General features: G+C 39.8%; 2 protein-coding genes across 2 annotated transcripts; one reads left to right on the plus strand and one right to left on the minus strand.

Moving 5' to 3' along the window:
- The first annotated feature begins 4,713 nt into the window (after nucleotides 1-4,713).
- krt15 (keratin 15) lies at nucleotides 4,714-6,957 on the plus strand. The gene is made up of 7 exons (XM_083923087.1): nucleotides 4,714-5,265; nucleotides 5,463-5,545; nucleotides 5,675-5,831; nucleotides 5,950-6,111; nucleotides 6,196-6,321; nucleotides 6,426-6,643; nucleotides 6,735-6,957. The coding sequence occupies exons 1-7, from the start codon at nucleotides 4,801-4,803 to the stop codon at nucleotides 6,829-6,831; spliced, it is 1,308 nt and encodes a 435-aa protein (XP_083779213.1). The 5' UTR covers nucleotides 4,714-4,800; the 3' UTR covers nucleotides 6,832-6,957.
- A 2,170-nt stretch (nucleotides 6,958-9,127) lies between these two features.
- Nucleotides 9,128-13,187, minus strand: krt98 (keratin 98). Its single transcript, XM_083923139.1, has 8 exons — nucleotides 12,785-13,187; nucleotides 12,110-12,192; nucleotides 11,820-11,976; nucleotides 10,531-10,692; nucleotides 10,266-10,391; nucleotides 9,491-9,711; nucleotides 9,348-9,358; nucleotides 9,128-9,230 (listed from the first exon to the last, which is right to left on the minus strand). The coding sequence occupies exons 1-8, from the start codon at nucleotides 13,121-13,123 to the stop codon at nucleotides 9,133-9,135; spliced, it is 1,197 nt and encodes a 398-aa protein (XP_083779265.1). The 5' UTR covers nucleotides 13,124-13,187; the 3' UTR covers nucleotides 9,128-9,132.
- Between the last annotated feature and the right edge of the window lie 7,594 nt (nucleotides 13,188-20,781).

Genomic DNA, 20,781 nt, shown 5'->3' on the forward strand with positions numbered 1-20,781 from the left:
AGATACATGATATAGAAAATAATATCTTATTTGAACTTTAAAGCATGGGAACATGTTCTAGTAGAACCCCAAAATACAAGTAGTACAAGTGCATATACCGTACAGTATCTCTTTGAATGAAAATGATTAGGGTGTAATTTCCTTCATGACCACCAGATATCACCCTGGTCTTTCTCTCTAAAAGTGAAGTTCTTGCACAACCTTAGTGGATTATGTAATCCTATTGTTGTTAAGTGGAAACAGATTGTTGCTGCACAACACACTATTAGAAACATGATTATTTAAAGTTAGTCCCAGGACAATAAACAATGGGCCACATTTAGAACAAAATCCATGTTGCACATAGGAGGAAAAATAATCATGTGAGATACTGAATATGATTTTCATAGAAAAATGCAGAGAAGAAAAACTTTTTTGTACACTCTTCCCCCCAGAATTGTAGATTTGGGTAGGTTCAGTTTACAGTCACCTGAATTTCTTCATTTGGGTGGAGTTGAATCAAGCAGCAACTTCCAGACATCAGTGATTCACCTGAACGCTCCAAATGACTCAGCAATGAAGACTCCCTTCCTTTCACTGCTTTTGTGCACCAATCTACTGACACTAATTATCAACAGTGTTATTAAATGAAATTATTGGCCCCTATATATGATCAAGTTGTTTCAGCAATTTTGAGCAGCAAAGCAATATCAAGTTTAGGCAAAGAGGACCTGATTCATTTTCTTCACTGTCTAGACCAATTATACTTAGTCTACAGGACTAAACAAGACAAAACTATTAATAAAAAAGAAAATATGGTTGGACCCTGGAAACTAGCACCTAACATGGCCTACACACAGAAAGTCCCTTTTTAAATTGAAATCTTAATGTTAAATTCACCCTTCTGGTGTCAAACTTCATGCCTAATTGCAAAAGTAAAAAGTTTTCATACTTGGTGAGCAAATTCCCAGCACACATGCTTTTTTGCTGTTGCAACAACTCCATGGATATTTGATTCACAGAAGCAGAAAACACAGCATGCTGTGGTTATGGTTGTGTGCATCACAAGAGGAAATAGATTTTGCAACAGCACTGTAATTATCATCATTATTATTACTACTACAAGCAATTAAGTGTTTCATTTTGTGCACATGGGCTCTCCATTCAGGTCAGTTGACTCACCGTATCAAAGACAATGAAGATACTGGGTACTTATTGGATGTTATTATATATGATATTAATGAAAGGAAAAGCGAATCTGCTCAGTTCTAAGTCAAGGTTTCTCAATTGTAAATTTCCACATCTCTCAGTGCATCTGCACATCAGGGGTTTTACATGGATCGCTGCATTAAAGGGTGCGGTTATTACCCGCAGGGCCGTACAAGATTTGACAGAAACCAGTTTGGACCTGAGACAGAAGAAACACAAGGGCAAAGAGAGGGCACTGTCATAATAAAAAAAACAAAAAAATACATGATACTGCGGTTAGTCATCACAGCCCTCACATCCTTTGCTTTATGAGATGGAATGGAGTCATTGTTTTATGTTGGCTCATGTATGAGAGTTACACACCCAGGTAAAAGCCCTTCAGGCCATTTCTCATGCCACAGCGCATTTCGAGCATACTGTTCCTGCGGTTACCACAAGCTGCAGTAATTTGTGTCAGCACTTTATACTCAGACTTGTATGAGGCTTTTTGCATTGTGAGTAGTCATTCCCGTTCACATGAAAAGTAGATGGGGTACGCGACACAGTAAATGTTTCAAAAAGACTTACTGATGTGTTTTTTTTGCAAAAAACCTGCAAGTTCAAGTGCAGGTAAAACTCTCAAACATACCATGTGCATTGCATATTGTCACAAGATATTGGGGCATAAATCAACCAGTCTGCAGTGAGGTTTGAATATGTTTTAATCTTGACTTCTGAAAAGCTGAAAATTCCTTTCAGTGAATGGCGAATAAATCAGTTTGCAGAAGTATATTCATATTTTAGCTCACACCCAAGAACCACAGTCACACCTTGCCTTATGAACACCATGCGTCTCTCAGCTCACATAAAAACCTTTTTGTCTATCAGCGCAGAAGAGTGTGCATAGTGTCTGTTTGTTGCAGAATATTGTATTACCCTTAAATATATTTGATTGTAAAACGAATGTTCAAATCAATGAATAAAAATGTTCAAATTAATTCAGTATACCTGCCAGAGCCTGCTGCCAGCTTAGCTAAAACTGTAAGCTACTACATGTTACTGTTAACATCACGTACATGTTAAAAATGGACCGTAGCATGTTAACAGCAAACTGCACGTCTTAGATTGTATAACTAACATTCTAAATGTTACATATTATTTAGTTACTGAACATTTTGATATTAAGTGTCAATTTACTAGATTTGTTGCATTTATAAGAAAGTCTTATTTCATGTTTCACAGAACAAATGATGTGTGCTTCTCACGACCTGTAGTGAAAACATGCAGGTTCAAACAATGACAGTTGGTTAATTTTTAACACTTTTTTAACAACAGCATAAATTTAATTTGTCTAAAATGAAAAGCATACAGTATATGTCTTTTTTAAAGTTTGCCCAACCCTATCTGAACATAAGCCACGTTCTCCAGCTGAACTGTGAGAACGCTCTCTGACATTGAGTGATATTTGGGCTGAGGCAATTGTTGCCAGCTGCCAGAGGAAAACTGCTGCCTGAAACCAGCCGATGACTTATTAAAATGTTTTTAAAGAAAATGAAAAGATAAATGTTTGCATAGTTTATATTTTTGTTTAATAACTAATGTGATTCACCTATTTGCAAGATGAGAAATGTGCGTCAGTATGTGTTCAGCATTATATTTTATATTATAAGGTCTGAGCCTTTCTCACAACGTCTTACAGTACCACTCGTTAATCACAGTGAAGCATGCTCCTGACAAGGTTGCACTGTCTTACACAAAGGCTCTTTTTATTTTGACACTAACTTTTAAATAAACTAACTCAACCAGTACACTGTAATAATATGCTCTGTCTAAACCTCTCCGGTGCCACACCCTTATATTATTCTATCACAGGGACGTCTGCTTGCACAAATATAACAATGTGCACACACTGTCGTGTGGCGCCGTGCAGTGTGAATGTTCTGCTGGTATTGCAATGTTTAGTAAGTGAGATTGGAAACTAAATGTTTTAAATGGTATAAATGTGAAGAGACAGTAACGTTCAACTCTTTGTATGCCTCTGGTAGATTCAAGATTCAAGATTCAAGTTCTCTTTATTATCATTCAGCAAAACACAAAAATGTAAAGCAGAACAAAATTACCTGCATGTCTCTGTCAAAACACAGATGAATGAGTTTAAATAATTAAATTCAATTAAATTAAATTTACTCAGCTGTATAAATTGGTGTTTTTTTGCTACTCTTCTCTGCTGTAAAATACTACAATCTAAAAACAAAGATTGCAGGCATCTGTGAATGGAGCAGTGAAAACCTTAATGAAGTGCAACTAAGCTATTCATTGCTTTACAATTGTGTGTGTGTACACACAAGAAGTTAATGTGTTGGTGTGAAAAATGCTATCTCCAGAGAGAGAATATTATCTTCATGTATATATTACTGGGGTTTCAAACTATCTTGAACATGATTTATAGCCATTTAGCACATACATGAGATAAGTTTGCAACCTCACAATGAAAAGCAGCAGTGAAAAGAAACTCCAGGCTGTAGATATACACAGTCTGCAGTAGTAATTAAGTTAGAAGTAGAAGAGCTCTTTGTTAGATTTATTTAACCAGAAGCAACATGTTTAATACACCCATTATTCTCATAATGGTCAGTATTTGAAAATGTATCCAAAACGGCAAGGAAAGGTTTAAATGCCTGTAAAGACTTGAAAGAAATACCCTGGTGAAATGAAAAAAAGCAAACAAGCAAGAGCTTGTTCCTGTTTGGGCATGATACACATGCCAGAGTACAAGAAGGGAAAAACAGAACATTCTGCTATGAGCTTTGCAGCAGCGCCTTCTTGAATTAGGCCAGGTATCAGATGACATCAAGTATGTCTTTAAAAACTGCTTCTAACTGGAAACCCTGCAGGCTATTGTTGAGCAAACCAAAAGAGAATGTATGCAATTTAAAATTTAAGATGCAAACAATAACTGAAACCATCTAACAATAAAACCAATACTGAAAAGCTGACTTCCTAAAGATAACACAGAGAGAAAAGACAAAGAGGTGAGTTAGAACAAGTTTGTTGGCTGAGAGTCAACTGAAATCAAACTGATCTGTTTTACAGTGTTTACAAGGCTTGTTGCCTTGGTAACATAACAGGTTTGTCCAGCATGGTATGGCAGTCTTGACAAAACTCATGACAAAACTCTGAAGTTGAAAAGCAGCCAGCTTTGACTGAATAACTGAGGTTGACAGTAACAGGCGTGGGTGTTACAGTATACGTTGTAGAAATACAAGATAAAGCTTTTGCATGGAAGCCCTGTCTTCATGCACATCAATATCATGCATGGAAATACATAACAAAGCCATTGATTGAGGTTTACATAGTTGGGAGGTTTTAATGAACTTTAAGAAAACATGATTTAGTTTAATCCCTCTTTTTGAACCTGAAGGGTGTGTGTGTGATGAGTGAAGTGGAACAACCATTTTAGGTAATGTCCCTCCCTTCAGTCCGCCACGCCCCCACCCAACCCAGAGGCAGCAGCAGCAGCAGCAGCAGCAGCAGCAGCCTTGTAGAGGATAAAAAGGGGTCAGAAACAGAGCTGTGCATCTCAGTCCATCTCATCCTCTCCCAGGCAGGCAGACCTTCTGAGCAGTCGTCACAATGTCAAGAAGCAGCATGACCTATTCCTCCTTTGGAGGTTCAAGCTATGGTGGGGGCGCTGGTAGAAGCCTTGCTGGAGGCTTCGGTGGAGGCATGGTGAAAAAGTCTTATTCTTCCAGTGTGTATGGTGGTGCAGGTGGTGCAGGATCAAGAATCTCAGTTTCCTCCGGTTTTGGTGGTTCTGGTAGTGGAGCTGGCAGTTTCGGCGGTGGAGCTGGCGGTTTTGGTTTTGGAAGTGGAGGCTTTGGTTCAGGCGAGGCAGACTTCCATGTTGGGGCCAACGAGAAAGCCACCATGCAGAACCTGAACGACCGTCTGGCCTCCTACCTGGAGAAGGTGCGCAGCCTTGAGAAGGCTAATGCTGAGCTGGAGCTTAGGATCCGCCAGTTCTTGGAGAGTAAGACTTCCCCCACTGCCCGTGACTACTCAGCTTACGAGGCCACCATTGCTGACCTGCAAGGAAAGGTATGTCACATGTCTTCTGAACACTTACTGTAACACTGCAACTATTAGATGAACATGTTTAAACATGTGCATGATTTGGTAAAGACCATTACCGTCCTCAGGTTGTTGACAGCATACTTAATGTTTATAGAGTCTCTCTGCAGGGGGAGGAACTTTGATGAAAGCATTGTACTAACAAACCTTACCTCATCACACAGATCCAGGAGGCCACCCGTGTCAATGGAGGCATCTACCTGTCCATTGACAATGCAAAACTGGCAGCAGACGACTTTAGAACCAAGTAAGTATCATTATGAGAGACAGAGTGTCTAGCAAATGTTAAAAACTGTGTATTTACTCTGAAGCAATACGTAGAAAATGTATACAATGATATGTAGGTACAAATGTCCGATCTTTTGCCTCCTCACAGATACGAGAATGAGCTAGCCATGCGTCAATCAGTGGAGGCAGATATCGCCGGTCTAAAGAGACTGTTGGATGAGCTGACACTGGCCAGATCAGACCTCGAGATGCAGATCGAAGGCCTCAAGGAGGAGCTGATCTTCCTCAAAAAGAACCACGAGGAGGTGGGTGGCAAAAGTTTGACAGTCATCATAGTGGAATTGCATGTATTTGCAAATTTCTCGAATGTAGAATAAAATCTACTCAAGCTTCCACCTTTTATCAAACTTTTCTTCTCAACAGGAATTGTTAGCCATGAGAAGCCAGATGAGTGGACAGATCAACGTGGAGGTGGACGCAAAACCACAGGAAGACCTGAGCGCCATTATGGCTGAAATTCGTGAGCAGTATGAGGCTGTGGCTGCCAAGAACCAGAGAGAACTTCAAGCATGGTTTGAAACGAAGGTAAGACTAGACCAAAATACTGGAGGGGATATTAATTAAGAGTTATTCCTCCTTGACGACGTTGTTCTCCCATGTCTACTGCAGTCAGAAACGGTGACCAAGGAGGTGGCAGCCAGCACAGAAAGTCTCCAAATTTCCAAGTCAGAAGTCACCGAACTCCGTCGCACACTGCAGGGCCTGGAGATCGAGCTACAGTCCCAACTTAGCATGGTAAATGATAATAATCTGAGGCTAATCTTACATACAATTTGATGCAACCACAGTTTTTTTCAGTTCTCTTTTCCATCCCTCTTCTCTTTCCCTTCCTATCCCAGAAAGCGTCCCTGGAAAATACTTTAGCTGAGACAGAGGGACGGTATTCCATGCAGCTCCAAGGCCTCCAGATGCAGGTGACGAGCCTTGAAGAACAACTGATGAACCTGCGCGCTGACATGGAACGCCAGAGCCATGAATACAAAATGCTGCTCGATATCAAGACTCGGCTGGAGATGGAGATTGCAGAATACAGGAGGCTGTTGGACGGAGAGGGCAGGTAATTTGTCCGCAAATTTAATTCTAAACTAATTAAAACGAAGCATTATACTGATATTTAATAGAAGCACTGTAAATCTCCCACTCCGCAGTGCCGGAATCTCAGGATCCTCCACTGGCCGGCTTCTAGTGGTCACACAGGAACTGAAGGATGGCAAGTTGATGACCTCCACTACCAGCAGCACCTAATCTGTCTCACTCAGCTAACGCAACGCCAGGGGCAACACCTGAGGACCAAGCAAATAAATGAACCAAATACTTCCTTCACATACACATGTGAACGTAATAAAAGGCTGCCTGTTTGCTGAATAAAAATGTGTCTTGTTTATTTAGTGTCTTAATAATAGTAATTTCCTGATAGTGGCATGGTTTTAAGATGAGCCATAGGTCTTATGAAATGACATTTTTTATTTTCATCCTCGCAAGATTAGCTATTTGGTAGGTCTGAGATTTGATTCTGTCTGATGGCATGTCTGTAAAACCTGCTTAATGAAATCATAATAGGCTGTAGCCACATTGTGTCCTGGATGTTAAAGGCTAGAGAAATTGAGGAAAAACTGGATGAGAAAAACAAAACAAAACTAATATATGAAGTTGCATCATGAGGCAGGTTGGAAAAACCTGAGCAAATTGATCAACAATTCGCTCTGAGAGACTTGTGAGTTCAGGACTTCAGCTTCACCACACGGTATTCAACGACGCAGCAGTACAGTCATACATCTCTGAGGCAGACAGCATGCATAATCCAATAAAAAAGATTTTAACCTATTTCAAAACACCGTTTAGGAGTGCCAATATACAAATGTAGCCATAATACCTGACACCAAAAGAGTCCTGGGTTTGAATCTACTTTCTCCAGAAATTCACATGCACATTTGGATACTGTTAGTTACACTGGAGTGAAAAATTGTCAAGGGAAGTTGCTCAACCAATGCATGCTCTACCCAGTCCCCCAATACACTGATTAAAGCTGCTTCAACCAATGTTTGGCGCTTGCCCACCAAGGACCCCGACTGACATACAAGAATTTAATTCAGGAATAGTTTTTATACTGACCTGAAGTCTAGAAGAGCTGCACAATTCAAGCTAGTTTAAAAATTTAGTTTTTTCAGAGCGGTACGGCATTGTGGTGGTTAGCACTGTCACCTCACAGCAAGAGTGTTCCTGGTTTGAATCCCTTCTGGGGCCCTTCTGTGTGGAGTTTGCATGTTCTGCCCGTGTCTGCGTGGGTTTTCTCCGGGTTCTCCGGCTTCCTCCCACAGTCCAAAGACATGCACATGTAAGGTTAATTGATGACTCTAAATTGCCCGTAGGTGTGAATGTGAGTGTGAATGGTTGTCTGTCTCTGTTTGTCTCTATGTGCCCTGTGATGGACCGGCGTCCTGTTCCCTGCCTCACGCCCAATGTCAGCCGGGATTGGCTCTAGCCCCTCCGTGACCCCGGTAGGGACAAGTGGTTTAAGATGATGAAGATGGATGGATGGATAAATTACATTTAAAAAAATTACAAGTTACAAGTGTGTTTTTAAAACATATTTCAAAAATGTAGAGTTTGCATACTGAAGTGTATTTGTTGAGTGCAACCAATGTGACTTTGTATTGTACTATTTTGGCAATTTAGACAAACTTAAAGTGCGATTAATAGTATGCTATTAATCTTATATAAATATATTAATGTGTTTATAACTAGCACATTTAGAGTACAGTATGCTCAAAGTGCAATTGTAATGCTATTGTTGCAATCATAAAATGTATTTCAATGTCACTGCATTGCAACAGTATGTTTGTATTGTACATAAATATACTTAAAATAGTCCCATTTTAGGACAGTCAAATACACTAAACAGGCTTTTGTACTACTTTTGTGAAACTTAAGTATAAGTGCAAATAGAGTTGTTCCATTTGAACTCTCTTTAAATATACTAACTTTTAATGTGTCTGCTAGTACACTTTAGTGTGAATTAGCATACTCATATTTAGTATACTTTAGATTATGCTTTATCACTTGGGTTTCTATTTTCCCTTGTACAAGATAACGTCTCCAGTGAAGGTATTATTTATTTAGAAGAAGCTTATTGAACTGGTGCTGTACTGTACTTAACTTAACTTCGAGTAAATGTGTATTTGGTTTGGAGCTGGGTAATGTACAGTTGATTTATTAGAACGTCTTTGCTATAAACATAGCTTATTGAGAGCGGAGAATGTGCCGTAAAACAATGACCTAAAAAAAGGTGAGAAAAGAACCCCTTGAAAGAGGCAGATTTGGTCAACACTCTCTGTGGGGTTTTAAAATACATGGATGAATAAGTTCAAACTAATTGGATGGGTATTAGATTTCTTTTTTTTACTGTATAAGATATTAATTATTCATCAGTGAGGGACAATAATAGAATTGGGGAATATTCTGTTCATTATACGATATAAAAACACACAAAGACTCATAAATTCAACTGCATGATCTTTATTGATTTTTGCTAATGCTTCCAATTTGTTACTCAATCTCATCCACGTCCACGTCAACGGTCTTGCTGCTCCCGACCACCCTTCCATCCACAACCGTCTCAACCACTGTGATGACCTTTGTGACCACTGAAGAAAAGAAAAGATACAACAATCATGAGAAAATCACATGACATTACTTAAATCTGGTTAAAACTTGTGACATGTGAATGTGACATGTGAATGTGAATTAGAAAAACTGCTTACCTTGTTTTGTACTGGTAATGGAGAGAAAGAGAAAGAAGAGAACATTAGCCTAGAACATACCATCTACATTGTCATTTCATTTTTACAACTGGAGTGGATATTATTTCTATTTCATCCCTCTCCCTCTTTTCATCAGGACTCACCTCTCATCCTCCCCATCCAGCAATCTCCTGTACTCCGCGATCTCCATCTCCAGCCGGGTCTTGAGGTCCAGCAGCATGTCATACTCCTGCTTGTTGCTGGTGATGTTGGCGTGGAGCTGGGACAGCTGAGCTTCATGGCTTGTTACTATGTTCTGGAGGCTAGCTAGCTGTGCACCGTAGCGCGCCTGAGTCTCTGCCAGGGTGCCCTCGAGAGACGCTTTCTGTTGTGGTTGGATTAAGAAGTAAGGTGAGCAGGTGGTCAGTGGTTCAAATGCAATGTTCCTATTACACTTCTGCTCTTACTACAAGCCTGACTGAGAAGTTGGACACGCATATTGTAAAACTTGGCAAAAAGGCAAGTAGAAGTGCTTTCATTAATGGGTCATATGATCAGTCACCATTGTTTAAACTCACTCTTTGATAGATAGTAACTTAAAAGACAATTAAGTAGAAGATATTCTTACTTATTATTTATTTAAAGCTTACAAATTCACGTTATATCTTGTTTAGTGTAAAAGCGACGTGTTGCGGACTCCAGGAAGTTAATGTCTTTATGCTATCTGCTAAGCTAACCGGCGGGTGGCTGTAGCTTAATATTTAACAGACAGATATGAGGGTGTCGTCTTCTCAGCTAACTCTCAGCAATATAAGATATTAACGTGTTTCCCAAAATATGAAACTATAATCATCTGCAGCGTTGGTAATATGTGTAGACGCATCGCGCTTTCACATTCAATGGATAATCAATTTTGTATATATATATATGCTGACATACCATGCTCAAATGGGACTGCAGTTCAATCTGAAGCCTCTGGAGGGTGCTCTTCAGTTCCTTAATTTCTGTTCGGGATGTCGACAGAATCTCTGTGTTTGTGATCACGTCCTTCTCCAACGCTGCCATCTGGGCAGATCAGAGAAACAACATTCATTGTTTCACCCAACAATCATATTAGGCTACTGTCGTACTATCAAGCTAAATAAGCTCAATTCCACTCTTAAATGTCAAAGAAGTGGTTGTTTTCCAAGCAGTTGTAACTCACCTTGTTCTGGTACCATGACTCAAGTTCCTTGCGGTTCTTGCCGATTGCACTCTCGTAGTGCTCCCTGATCTCTGACATAACACTGTTCAGGTCTACAGAGGGAGAGGCTTCCACGGACACATTGACCTGGCCGCCCATCTGACTTCTCAGCAAAGCCAACTCCTGTAGGGGTCAAATGACAATGCCTCAGTCAACCAGTGTAATAACACAAAAACAATATTTTTTAATAATTGCAAGAAGAGTATCCAATGGATTATCTTTGTACCTTATGATTTTGATTCTTTAAACCATGTGTGTTTCATATTATAGACAAGTTAATAGGGGACAAAAGTCATGTCCCCAGTTGGAAAAAGAATCATTTTTGGGTCAGTAGTAAAGGTCAGGTATGGGTTAAAATGCTGCACCCTTAAGGTTAGGGTTAGGTATGTAGTGTTTATCATTATAAAATGGGTAAGTATCCAGGAAATAAATGTAAGTCTACCCTACTATTACAGAGTCGTTGCAGGAATGTCGTGACAACAGCATTTCCGTAACATTAAACAGAGCTGGAACGTCTCGATGGTAACCCTAGATTTGCAAAAACTTGATAAAAACTCTTGTGAGACTCACTTCCTGAAGACCTATACTAACTTTAACCTCAGTCATCTTGAAAGACTTTTGTGAATCTTGGGTTACCATCTACAACTAAGTCTATGTAATGTCAAAGGTGGCATAAGTAGACATGTGTATGTGTGTGTGTATGTACGTACATGTGTGTGTGTGTGTGTGTGTGTGTGTGTGTGTGTGTGTGTGTGTGTGTCTGTGTGTGTGTGTGTGTGTGTGTGTGTGTGTGTGTGTGTGAGAGAGAGAGAGAGACAGAGAGAGAGCTAAACAGTAGCAATGAGCTAATGGAGCGAGAGAAGAATAGAAGGAAGTGTGTAAAGGGAAGAGGGGCAGCGCTGGGAAAAGGGCGAAGGTAGAAGACCTGTTTCTGAAAATGTTAAGCTAACATTGAACTTCCTTCGGGTTATCAGAGGTGAGGCAGAGGCCATGTGTGCAAGTCCAGCTTAGACCACAAAAGATGGCTTTGAGGAATAGTGACAACTTTGTCTTACAGAGAATAGCTGCACTGTTTAGCTCATAGCTGAAAAGATGGATGATGATGAGTTTAATCAATCACCACTTTCAGGTTATGTACATACACAGAGTGGGTGTTGGCCCATGTGGAAGAATGTATCCGGGGTGTTGAAACTGCCATCAACAAACCTTGGATTGGTTAATGTGGGTACACCACTACTATACTCTCTCACCTCCTCGTGATTCCTCTTGAGCATGATGAGCTCTTCCTTGAGGGCCTCATACTGACTCTCCAGGTCCATTCGGGTCAGGTTCATCTCATCCAGAATCCTCTTCAGCCCAGCGATGTCTGCCTCCACAGCTAGCCTCATGGCCAGCTCGTTCTCAAACCTGAGGCGGGGCACACAGCAGGACAGGTCAGAGAAGTTTTAGTGGATCGTTAAGATTACGAGTTCACGCTTTGATGCATGTGTGAAATTTCACTTATGTGACATTGTGGAGAGGGGCAGGGGACTACACCTACTTCATTTTAAAATCATCGGCAGCCAGTTTTGCGTTGTCAATGTCCAGGACTGTCTTGGCATTCAGTCTAGAGGCGATACGAATCTGAGGAGGAAAACAAAGACAGGAGGAAACAAGTCAGAAAAAAAGTTCCAATGGGCTCATGTTTCATACAGTTTTACTTTACACAACAGAACTACATATCCACCAATATGGAATTCTTGAGACTTATATGTGAGAGTTTAAAAAAGGACCTCACATACTGATTCATCCATTAATTGTTATTCATTTTCTACACTTTTTGGAAGAAGGTCCCTTAAAATTGTGGTTCTCTAATAGTTGGGAATACTTAAACATTAACATGCACATGCATAAAATCATTTATACAACTAATCTTAAGATTAAATAAAATAACATACATTTGCTGCCAATGCAAAAGTTGATGTACTGTAAAATAATGGCTTGTGATATTGATATGTCAGTTGGGCTCTGCAGTAAACCTGATTCCTCTATACTCATCACTGTAATACTGAACACTGTCCGCAGGATGTGACGCACAGTTGGAAGGGACGAAAATACCACTGTACTGCTATCTTCTTGTATCATGTGCTTCCTGATAAGATGGCTTGCTTCTACACTTTGAAAGATGAGGAGGAAGGTAACAGAAAACATAGAAAAACAAATATCTGTCTCTTACCTTGTCCTTCAGGTCATCAATGATGGCAAAGTAGCTAGTGTAGTCGTGGCAGATGAGAGTTTTACTCTCGTAAAACTCTCTGATCTTCCTCTCCAGGCTTTCGTTCTCCTTCTCCAGGGTGCGCACCTTCTCCAGGTAGGAGGCCAGACGGTCGTTCAGGTTCTGCATGGTGGCCTTCTCGTTGGCACCAACGTGGAGGTCTAGGCCATCTTCCAGGTTGAATCCTCCGGAGGATGCTCCGTAGTTCTGCTGGCTTGAGGAGATGCGGACGCCACGGCCGCCTGCTCCACCGTAGACACTCATGGTCCTTGGGCCGTAGGATCTGCTGGTGAACGACATGCTGGGAGATCTGGATCTGGATCAGGTAGGATCTCTGGAGTTGATCTGCAGTTGAAAGCATCACCTTGTTTCCTTGGTTATATAGCTGTCACAAGCAGCCAAGTGGGAAGGGCCAGCAGGGGTAGATGAAAAGGAAGAATGCAGCTGACATGCTACCCCCCTACTCCTCTGTGCAATCTCTTTAACAGCCTGGGTGTGGTGACCAGTGGGTAGGGGTTCATCTGCCTTTTTTTCAGGTCGAACCCGTGATTCCACATTTTATCATTTGTCAGTGAAAGAGCATTTCTTGAATACCTCTCGGCATGTTTTTTTCCGTGTGTTGAACCAGTTTGTAATTGCAACATTCTCTGTTTGGTGCTTGAAAGCAGACAGACATTTAAATAATGTGTTCCTAAAGAATAACCTGCAATTTGTAGCTATCTTGTAAAAATATTCACTCATAGCAGTGACAGAAATGGCACATACCAGTGACAATTTCACCACAGTGAAACTTGGGGCCAAAGGTTGAGGGAAAGGCCCTTCTAAAAGAGCCAAAGTTATTTTTGTCACAGAAGCATTTAGGCAAGGTGTTCAAGATTATGATAATGTTATACAATACAACTGTATTAATGAATTTATACAAGTGTTATACTTGTTATAACTGTTATATAACCAACATGGACTTACAAGATGTCAATTACATTATAAGCAAGAGAAAAGAAAAGGAAAGGATCATATGGTACTGTATCCATGTGACAAAACATATTAGATAGAAACTTCAATTAAAAGTGTTTTCATGCTGTGATGGTTAACCTTGAACAAAACTTGAGTGGAAAATTTGATATGAATTAAAAGCAGAATATTTAATTAGGGCTGAAACAACAGAGATAGTTGGCAACAAGTTCATTATTGATTGGTTGGGTCTATGTTCTGATGCATGGCATCATACTGAACATGGTTTGCCTAAAACACACCAGTGGCAAGCTGCCATGCAATGTAATTGGAAAGCAACGGCGAGTGCGGACAAATAATACCCACCACAGCCAATCAGTAACAGAGGCTGGTGGCTCTTGTTATATGTTAACATATGTTTACAAAGGATTTTTTCCTGCCTGAAGCACAGAAACAGATCACAGTCAAACGCACAATTATAGGTTATATTAAAAACAAATTTAACAAACAGTAATGCCTTCCATTTTATTTCCCTCCTTTTGTTGTTGGATCAATGTTGACGGGCCCATGATGAAGCTATTTTAAAGCTTACATTTACATGATCGGTAACAAAATGGGGAGAAAGCACTCATTCAGAAGATGTTTCCTAGTGGCGAGAAGTGGGGGTCAGGGACCGTAGACCCTGTGTTCCCAGTGGTTTTCAGCCTGCTGTTAGGCTCATTTTTTGACTGCTAGCTAGCTGGGCAGCTAGCGGTTACATACCATGGTTTTATTCTACACAGGTTAACTTTATAGAAAATCACCAGAACAAAGTTTTCACTCATCTACCCTTAACAAAATTATTTCCTGTGCTATGTCAAGTGGGTGGATGAAACATTTAGTGGTTATATTTCACTCATTTTGTGGCCGGCAGGCTGGTTAGCAAGCTAGCTCACGCTTCTGCGAAAGCCACGTCAGAGTACCGGCGTAGCTAAGTGTTTACTGACGCCTACTTCAATCCATGCAGATTGGGCGGTCATGTCTGGATCATAGGTTGGGATGCCCAGTGGCTCAGTGGTTAGAGCAGGCGCCCCATATAGGGCTGGTAAGTCTGCAATACAGCTTCCAGTAGATCCCGTGGGACCTCAGCTCCCGAAAAATGTACATTGGTGTCTATTGAAATGGAACAATTATTTTCTCGTCCCAGTCATTATCAGCCATGGATTACACATATGATGTTTGTGGAATTAAATGATGATTTTTCATGTTAAGAGTTTGACAGTTTATCATAAGTTTGTTTCATTGAAAGGCTCTGGAAAAAACATAATGACAATGACTACATTTCATGTTGTCTATGTGACGTCACATCATCACGCTTTCCCTCCACTTCTTGAATCTGAGTGCTGCTTCCTAGTCTCATGGTCAGATGGGAATCGAAAGAAAGACATTCTGGCACAAAACACACTGGCACCTTGATCTCAATCTTGGCAGAAGACACAGCAGCAGCAGAGTGTTGAGAAGCAGTTCCTTGAAGCTAAGAATATTGAAACAATGAAAAGGCCAGCCCAGAGTCCAGATCTAAACCACATAGAGAATCTCTGGAAAATCCTTGGCAACGAAGTAATGTCTAAGAAACCCACTACAGTTAGTAAAATGTGGAAGAGACTGCAAGAAGATCAAGACCAAGATCAAAGGAGCAGTGTGAGAAACTAGTGATGTCCTGTGGACGCAGATTTTTGAGTCCTATAGCCCGAAGAAAACATTGTTTAAATCTTCTCTTCTGACACGATGGTTTCTGTTCTCTGCTTTTGCTCACTGTTGTTTTCACAAAATAAAGGTTTTTGGTGAAGTGCCTTGGTTATTTAAAAATAAAATCATGCTCGTACAGCAGTGGTATAGCCACAGCTGATATTCTATCAAATTCTGAACAATATAAAATAACAATATTTCAGAATAAATCAAGAATTAATACCTTTTTCAGTAATTTTGATCTCCAGTGTATACTGTATACTTATACTTACAGGTTTATACTCTCAATTTTGTGGTACTTGTACTTTACTCAGATTATCAATACAAAATATAAATCAACTAAGAAATGATGATGTTATATTATAGATAGTTGTTTAAATTAGCCCCACCTTTAGCAGCTGCAGCATTAAAACAATATACAGAATAATGCATTATTAATAATAATCCACTGATATGATATATGATTCCAAAAATGGCCGTTCTGCATAATATGTACATTTACTTGTACTTGTTGTACTACAAATATATTTTAATGCTAATACTTTTGAATTTTGAATGCAGGAATTTTGCTTGTAATAGAATTTTTACACCATAGTATTGTTACATTTACTCATCTGATTTTAGGATTGCATCATAGATGGTGTCACACGGAGAATAGATAAATACAACAGAAAATGTAGTTTTCTTTAGATTGTTGCCCCTCTGAATCGTAGGATAAGCCTTAATAGTAATAACTAAACTGGTTTCACTGGTGGAACTGCATTCACTTTTGTCACAGCCCCTCATTAAATCTATTGTCACACAAATGTGACAATAGATGAAAATAAAATGAATAATGAAAATGTTGGAAACAATCACAACCAACCTTAAAAAATATACCAGCTACCAGCAGTTTTAAGTTATGATTACAGTCTACACACAACAGGAGCACCCAAGCCAGGAGAAAATGATAAGTTTGTTGTTATCATGTTATACCAGTTATCTCTATCATCAACAGAGCCGCGCTTTCTGACTGCCTCCCTCTTTGCACACCTCTTCAGTCAGCAGTCACACTGATAAGCAGGGTGAGGCTTAAGTAGGGGTTGACTGATGGTTTGATTGTGTCTGAAGAATGTCACCAAGTCTGTTTCTTTAAACATGATATAATGTGAAAAAGCAGTTTTTGAGAAACATTTTGCTCAAATTAGGACCTGTATATCTTAAAATGAAAAATTGAAATACTGAATTGTGATCTTAAAAAGGCAAATGAGGTACAGGATAAAAAATAAATAAATCTAAACTTAAATGATATCGATGCAAAGTCTGTGTAATCTCTAAACAGACTCATCAGACATTGTTTTGAGTTCATATGAGAAAATGACTTAATAGACCTTTTTCACAGCAGACATTTTGTCGTATCATAACAGGCTTGTCAACAGGTGCTTGACAGATGTAATTAATCAAGGATGGCTCTGTTCCATTGAAGTGTCCCAGTGAGACAGCATACATCATACCAAAGATTAATGTCATTAGTTACATGTCATAGCAGGAAAAGCAGAGGTGAGATATACACCTCTGCTCTCCTGCTATGACATGTCAGAATGTCTGCGGTGAAACCACAATTATCTAATATTAATAGATTCAGATTAACACAAGTTATATTGTTCTTTTAGAAGGCTTAGATCACCCAAGGCTAAATCTGGTTTTATATTCACAACTATTATATCCATTTCATCCAAGCAATGCATGTTTACTATAGGATGTATTCCTCTATAGCCATTCTTTTAAAATATATATATAATAAGTTTCACAGCTTTAACTTTCTTCCAGCTCTGCAGAAAACACAACTGGCTTACAAAACAACTTCGTCAGTTTCATCTTAATCTTAATTTTAAATCCCCTTATTGTAGGAATTGTCTTTTGTTTTCTCAAACACTGGTAAAATGTTTCCCAGCCTGCCTTTTCTGTGCCACACCGACACCCTTTGCATTTGCACAGTTGAGAGGCGGTGCACTCTCAACTGTGCAAATGCAACACTCCTTTATGTACTCATGCTTGTGCAAACAATGTTTTCATGTGGCAACATTTCCTATTAACTATTCATCAATGTGCCTTGCGAAAGTATTCGGCCCCCTTGAACCTTTCAACATTTCGCCACATTTCAGGCTTCAAACATAAAGATATAAAAGTGTAATTTTTTGTCAAGAATCAACAACAAGTAGGACACAATGGTGAAGTGGAACGAAATTTATTGGATACTTTAAACTTTTTTAACAAATAAAAAACTGAAAAGTGGGGCGTGCAATATTATTCGGCCCCCTTGCGCTAATACTTTGTAGCGCCACCTTTTGCTGCAATTACAGCTGCAAGTCGCTTGGGGTATGTCTCTATCAGTTTTGCACATCGAGAGACTGGAATTCTTGCCCATTCTTCCTTGCAAAACAGCTCGAGCTCAGTGAGGTTGGATGGAGGGCGTTTGTGAACAGCAGTCTTCAGCTCTTTCCACAGATTCTCGATTGGATTCAGGTCTGGACTTTGACTTGGCCATTCTAACACCTGGATATGTCTATTTGTGAACCATTCCATTGTAGATTTGGCTTTATGTTTTGGATCATTGTCCTGTTGAAAGATAAATCTCCGTCCCAGTCTCAGGTCTTTTGCAGACTCCAACAGGTTTTCTTCCAGAATGGTCCTGTATTTGGCTCCATCCATCTTCCCATCAATTGTAGCCATCTTCCCTGTCTGTGCTGAAGAAAAGCAGGCCCAAACCATGATGCTGCCACCACCATGTTTGACAGTGGGGATGGTGTGTTCAGGGTGATGAGCTGTGTTGCTTTTACGCCAAACATATCGTTTTGCATTGTGGCCAAAAAGTTCGACTTTGGTTTCATCTGACCAGAGCACCTTCTTCCACATGTTTGGTGTGTCTCCCAGGTGGCTTGTGGCAAACTTTAAACGAGACTTTTTATGGATATCTTTGAGAAATGGCTTTCTTCTTGCCACTCTTCCATAAAGGCCAGATTTGTGCAGTGCACGACTGATTGTTGTCCTATGGACAGACTCTCCCACCTCAGCTGTAGTTATCTGCAGTTCATACAGAGTGATCTTGGGCCTCTTGGCTGTATCTCTAATCAGTCTTCTCCTTGTTTGAGATGAAAGATTGGAGGGACGGGCGGGTCTTGGTAGATTTGCAGTGGTCTGATACTCCTTCCATTTCAATATAATTGCTTGCACAGTGCTCCTAGAGATGTTTAAAGCTTGGGAAATCTTTTTGTATCCAAATCTGGCTTTAAACTTCTCCACAACAGTATCTCGGACCTGCCTGGTGATTTCCTTTGTCTTCATGGTTCTCTCTGCGCTTTAAACAGAACCCTGAGACTATCAAAGAGCAGGTGCATTTATACGGAGACTTGATTACACACAGGTGCGTTCTATTTATCATCATCAGTCATTTAGGACAACATTGGATCATTCAAAGATCCTCACTGAACTTCTGGAGTGAGTTTGCTGCACTGAAAGTAAAGGGGCCGAATAATATTGCACGCCCCACTTTTCAGTTTTTTATTTGTTAAAAAAGTTTAAAGTATCCAATAAATTTCGTTCCACTTCACGATTGTGTCCTACTTGTTGTTGATTCTTGACAAAAAATTAAACTTTTATATCTTTATGTTTGAAGCCTGAAATGTGGCGAAATGTTGAAAGGTTCAAGGGGGCCGAATACTTTCGCAAGGCACTGTAACTGTAATCGGGGAATTTTAGCATCCTGGGTCGTGACTTTACAATCTGCCCATTCCCCAGTTATGTCTAATATATCAGGCAAGCTTTTGATAACGCAAAGTGGCCTGTTGAATCACAATAGATCACAGAAATTCAAAGGGTCAGTTGAGACGGAAAATACTATAAATGTTCAGGATAGAAACACAAGTGACACAGTAGCAGTACAAGGACATGAAGATGTTAGACACACTGTAATCTCTATAAGCAGACTCTGCATATTAATATAGCAGCTGTAGGGACAGTGCAAGATTAGGTTTTCTGTTTGTAGTCCCAGTTGTATTTGCCAATCATGTTTGAGCAGGAATTGATTGCAGGCAGGTTAACAGTCCGTGTTGAGAGGCAATTTGTTTTTTCTTTTGCTTTTTGTTTTTATTCATTGGCATTCATGGGCAGATATCTATTTAGTGAGACGTCGTCTCTCAGCTATACTCTTTTCTCGCTTCTCAAGTTACTAATCAGACCGTAAACAATGACCGGTGCTCTGAAGAGGAAGTCTTGGCCAGGATATCCCCTGGCTACATTGGAAAACCTGAAATACTAGTTGCTCTCAGAGGGGTGGTCGGACAGATAGCCGATGGGTAGTAGCTGGGTAAGAAGTATCCGTTCTTCTTTTAATGCTGTTGTTTCTTTTAAACATTAAACATTATGGTTCAATAAAAGAAAAAATGGGGGGTTGCTCCTACTTTCTCAAAAAATCGCTTCATTAGAACTTAAAGTTGCTGCTTTCCAATGCTAAATTAGCCAAGATTAAAATGCATATAGTAATCACCAATACTAGTATAATACTAGTATATACAGACAGTGAGTAGAAGGAACATGGACCCTCTGTTTGATTGCAGCTGTTTACTCAATGTGATGCACCAGTCCAATGTAGAATGAGATTTATTCTACAGTGAAAATAAGTTGATGCATACAATAAATAATAGATCCCTGTGTCCTCAGTTCTGATTTAAAATAATCACATATAAATCCCAGGAAAGAGACCGATCAGTCCAAGGTAATAAACTATTAGTCCACAACACAGTTTCAGAGTAATGAATTTGTGTTTAGTTCAGTTATGAAATAAAATGAATTGCCAGAGGGTGGTCATACTTGTGCAGCTGCCTGATTTATCTCACAAATAAGGTTTAAGTATATCCTAAAGTGACTAACCACTGTTTATAGACTCAGTTGAGTTAAAGGAAAAATGCTCCGAGATATATATTATTAAAAAAAAGTTGCAACACACGGACCAATCCTGAAGTAACCACCCACCACCTCCCATCAGCTCCCCACCAGCTCCCCACGCCCACTTACTTTCAAAAACAGAACAATGGACAGAGAGATCAAAACTGGGCACAAAAATGATGTGCGACCTAGATCAAGATCAAGAACAAGAGCATGCACGTGAACTTGAACTGGAAAGCTAACTCCATCAGTTCAGATTCTTTCGGTCACTCACACAGACACATTCTGCAACTGTTTGCTGTCATGTACAGGCATGAATGTGTGCATACATGTGCTAATGTGCATTTAATAGCCAC

This window comes from Echiichthys vipera, assembly GCF_963691815.1.
Source record: "Echiichthys vipera genome assembly, chromosome: 2".
NCBI classification, from domain to species: Eukaryota; Metazoa; Chordata; class Actinopteri; order Perciformes; family Trachinidae; genus Echiichthys; species Echiichthys vipera.

Excerpts from the sequence above, each read along its gene's own strand:
- krt15 (XM_083923087.1), top strand. The coding sequence starts at position 4,801 with ATGTCAAGAAGCAGCATGACCTATTCCTCCTTTGGAGGTTCAAGCTAT. Across the intron at positions 5,266-5,462 it reads TTGCTGACCTGCAAGGAAAG|ATCCAGGAGGCCACCCGTGT; the intron begins GTATGTCACATG and ends CTCATCACACAG. Across the intron at positions 5,832-5,949 it reads TCAAAAAGAACCACGAGGAG|GAATTGTTAGCCATGAGAAG; the intron begins GTGGGTGGCAAA and ends TCTTCTCAACAG.
- krt98 (XM_083923139.1), bottom strand. The coding sequence starts at position 13,123 with ATGTCGTTCACCAGCAGATCCTACGGCCCAAGGACCATGAGTGTCTAC. Across the intron at positions 11,977-12,109 it reads GCCGATGATTTTAAAATGAA|GTTTGAGAACGAGCTGGCCA; the intron begins GTAGGTGTAGTC and ends GCCCCGCCTCAG. Across the intron at positions 10,693-11,819 it reads TCAAGAGGAATCACGAGGAG|GAGTTGGCTTTGCTGAGAAG; the intron begins GTGAGAGAGTAT and ends TGACCCCTACAG.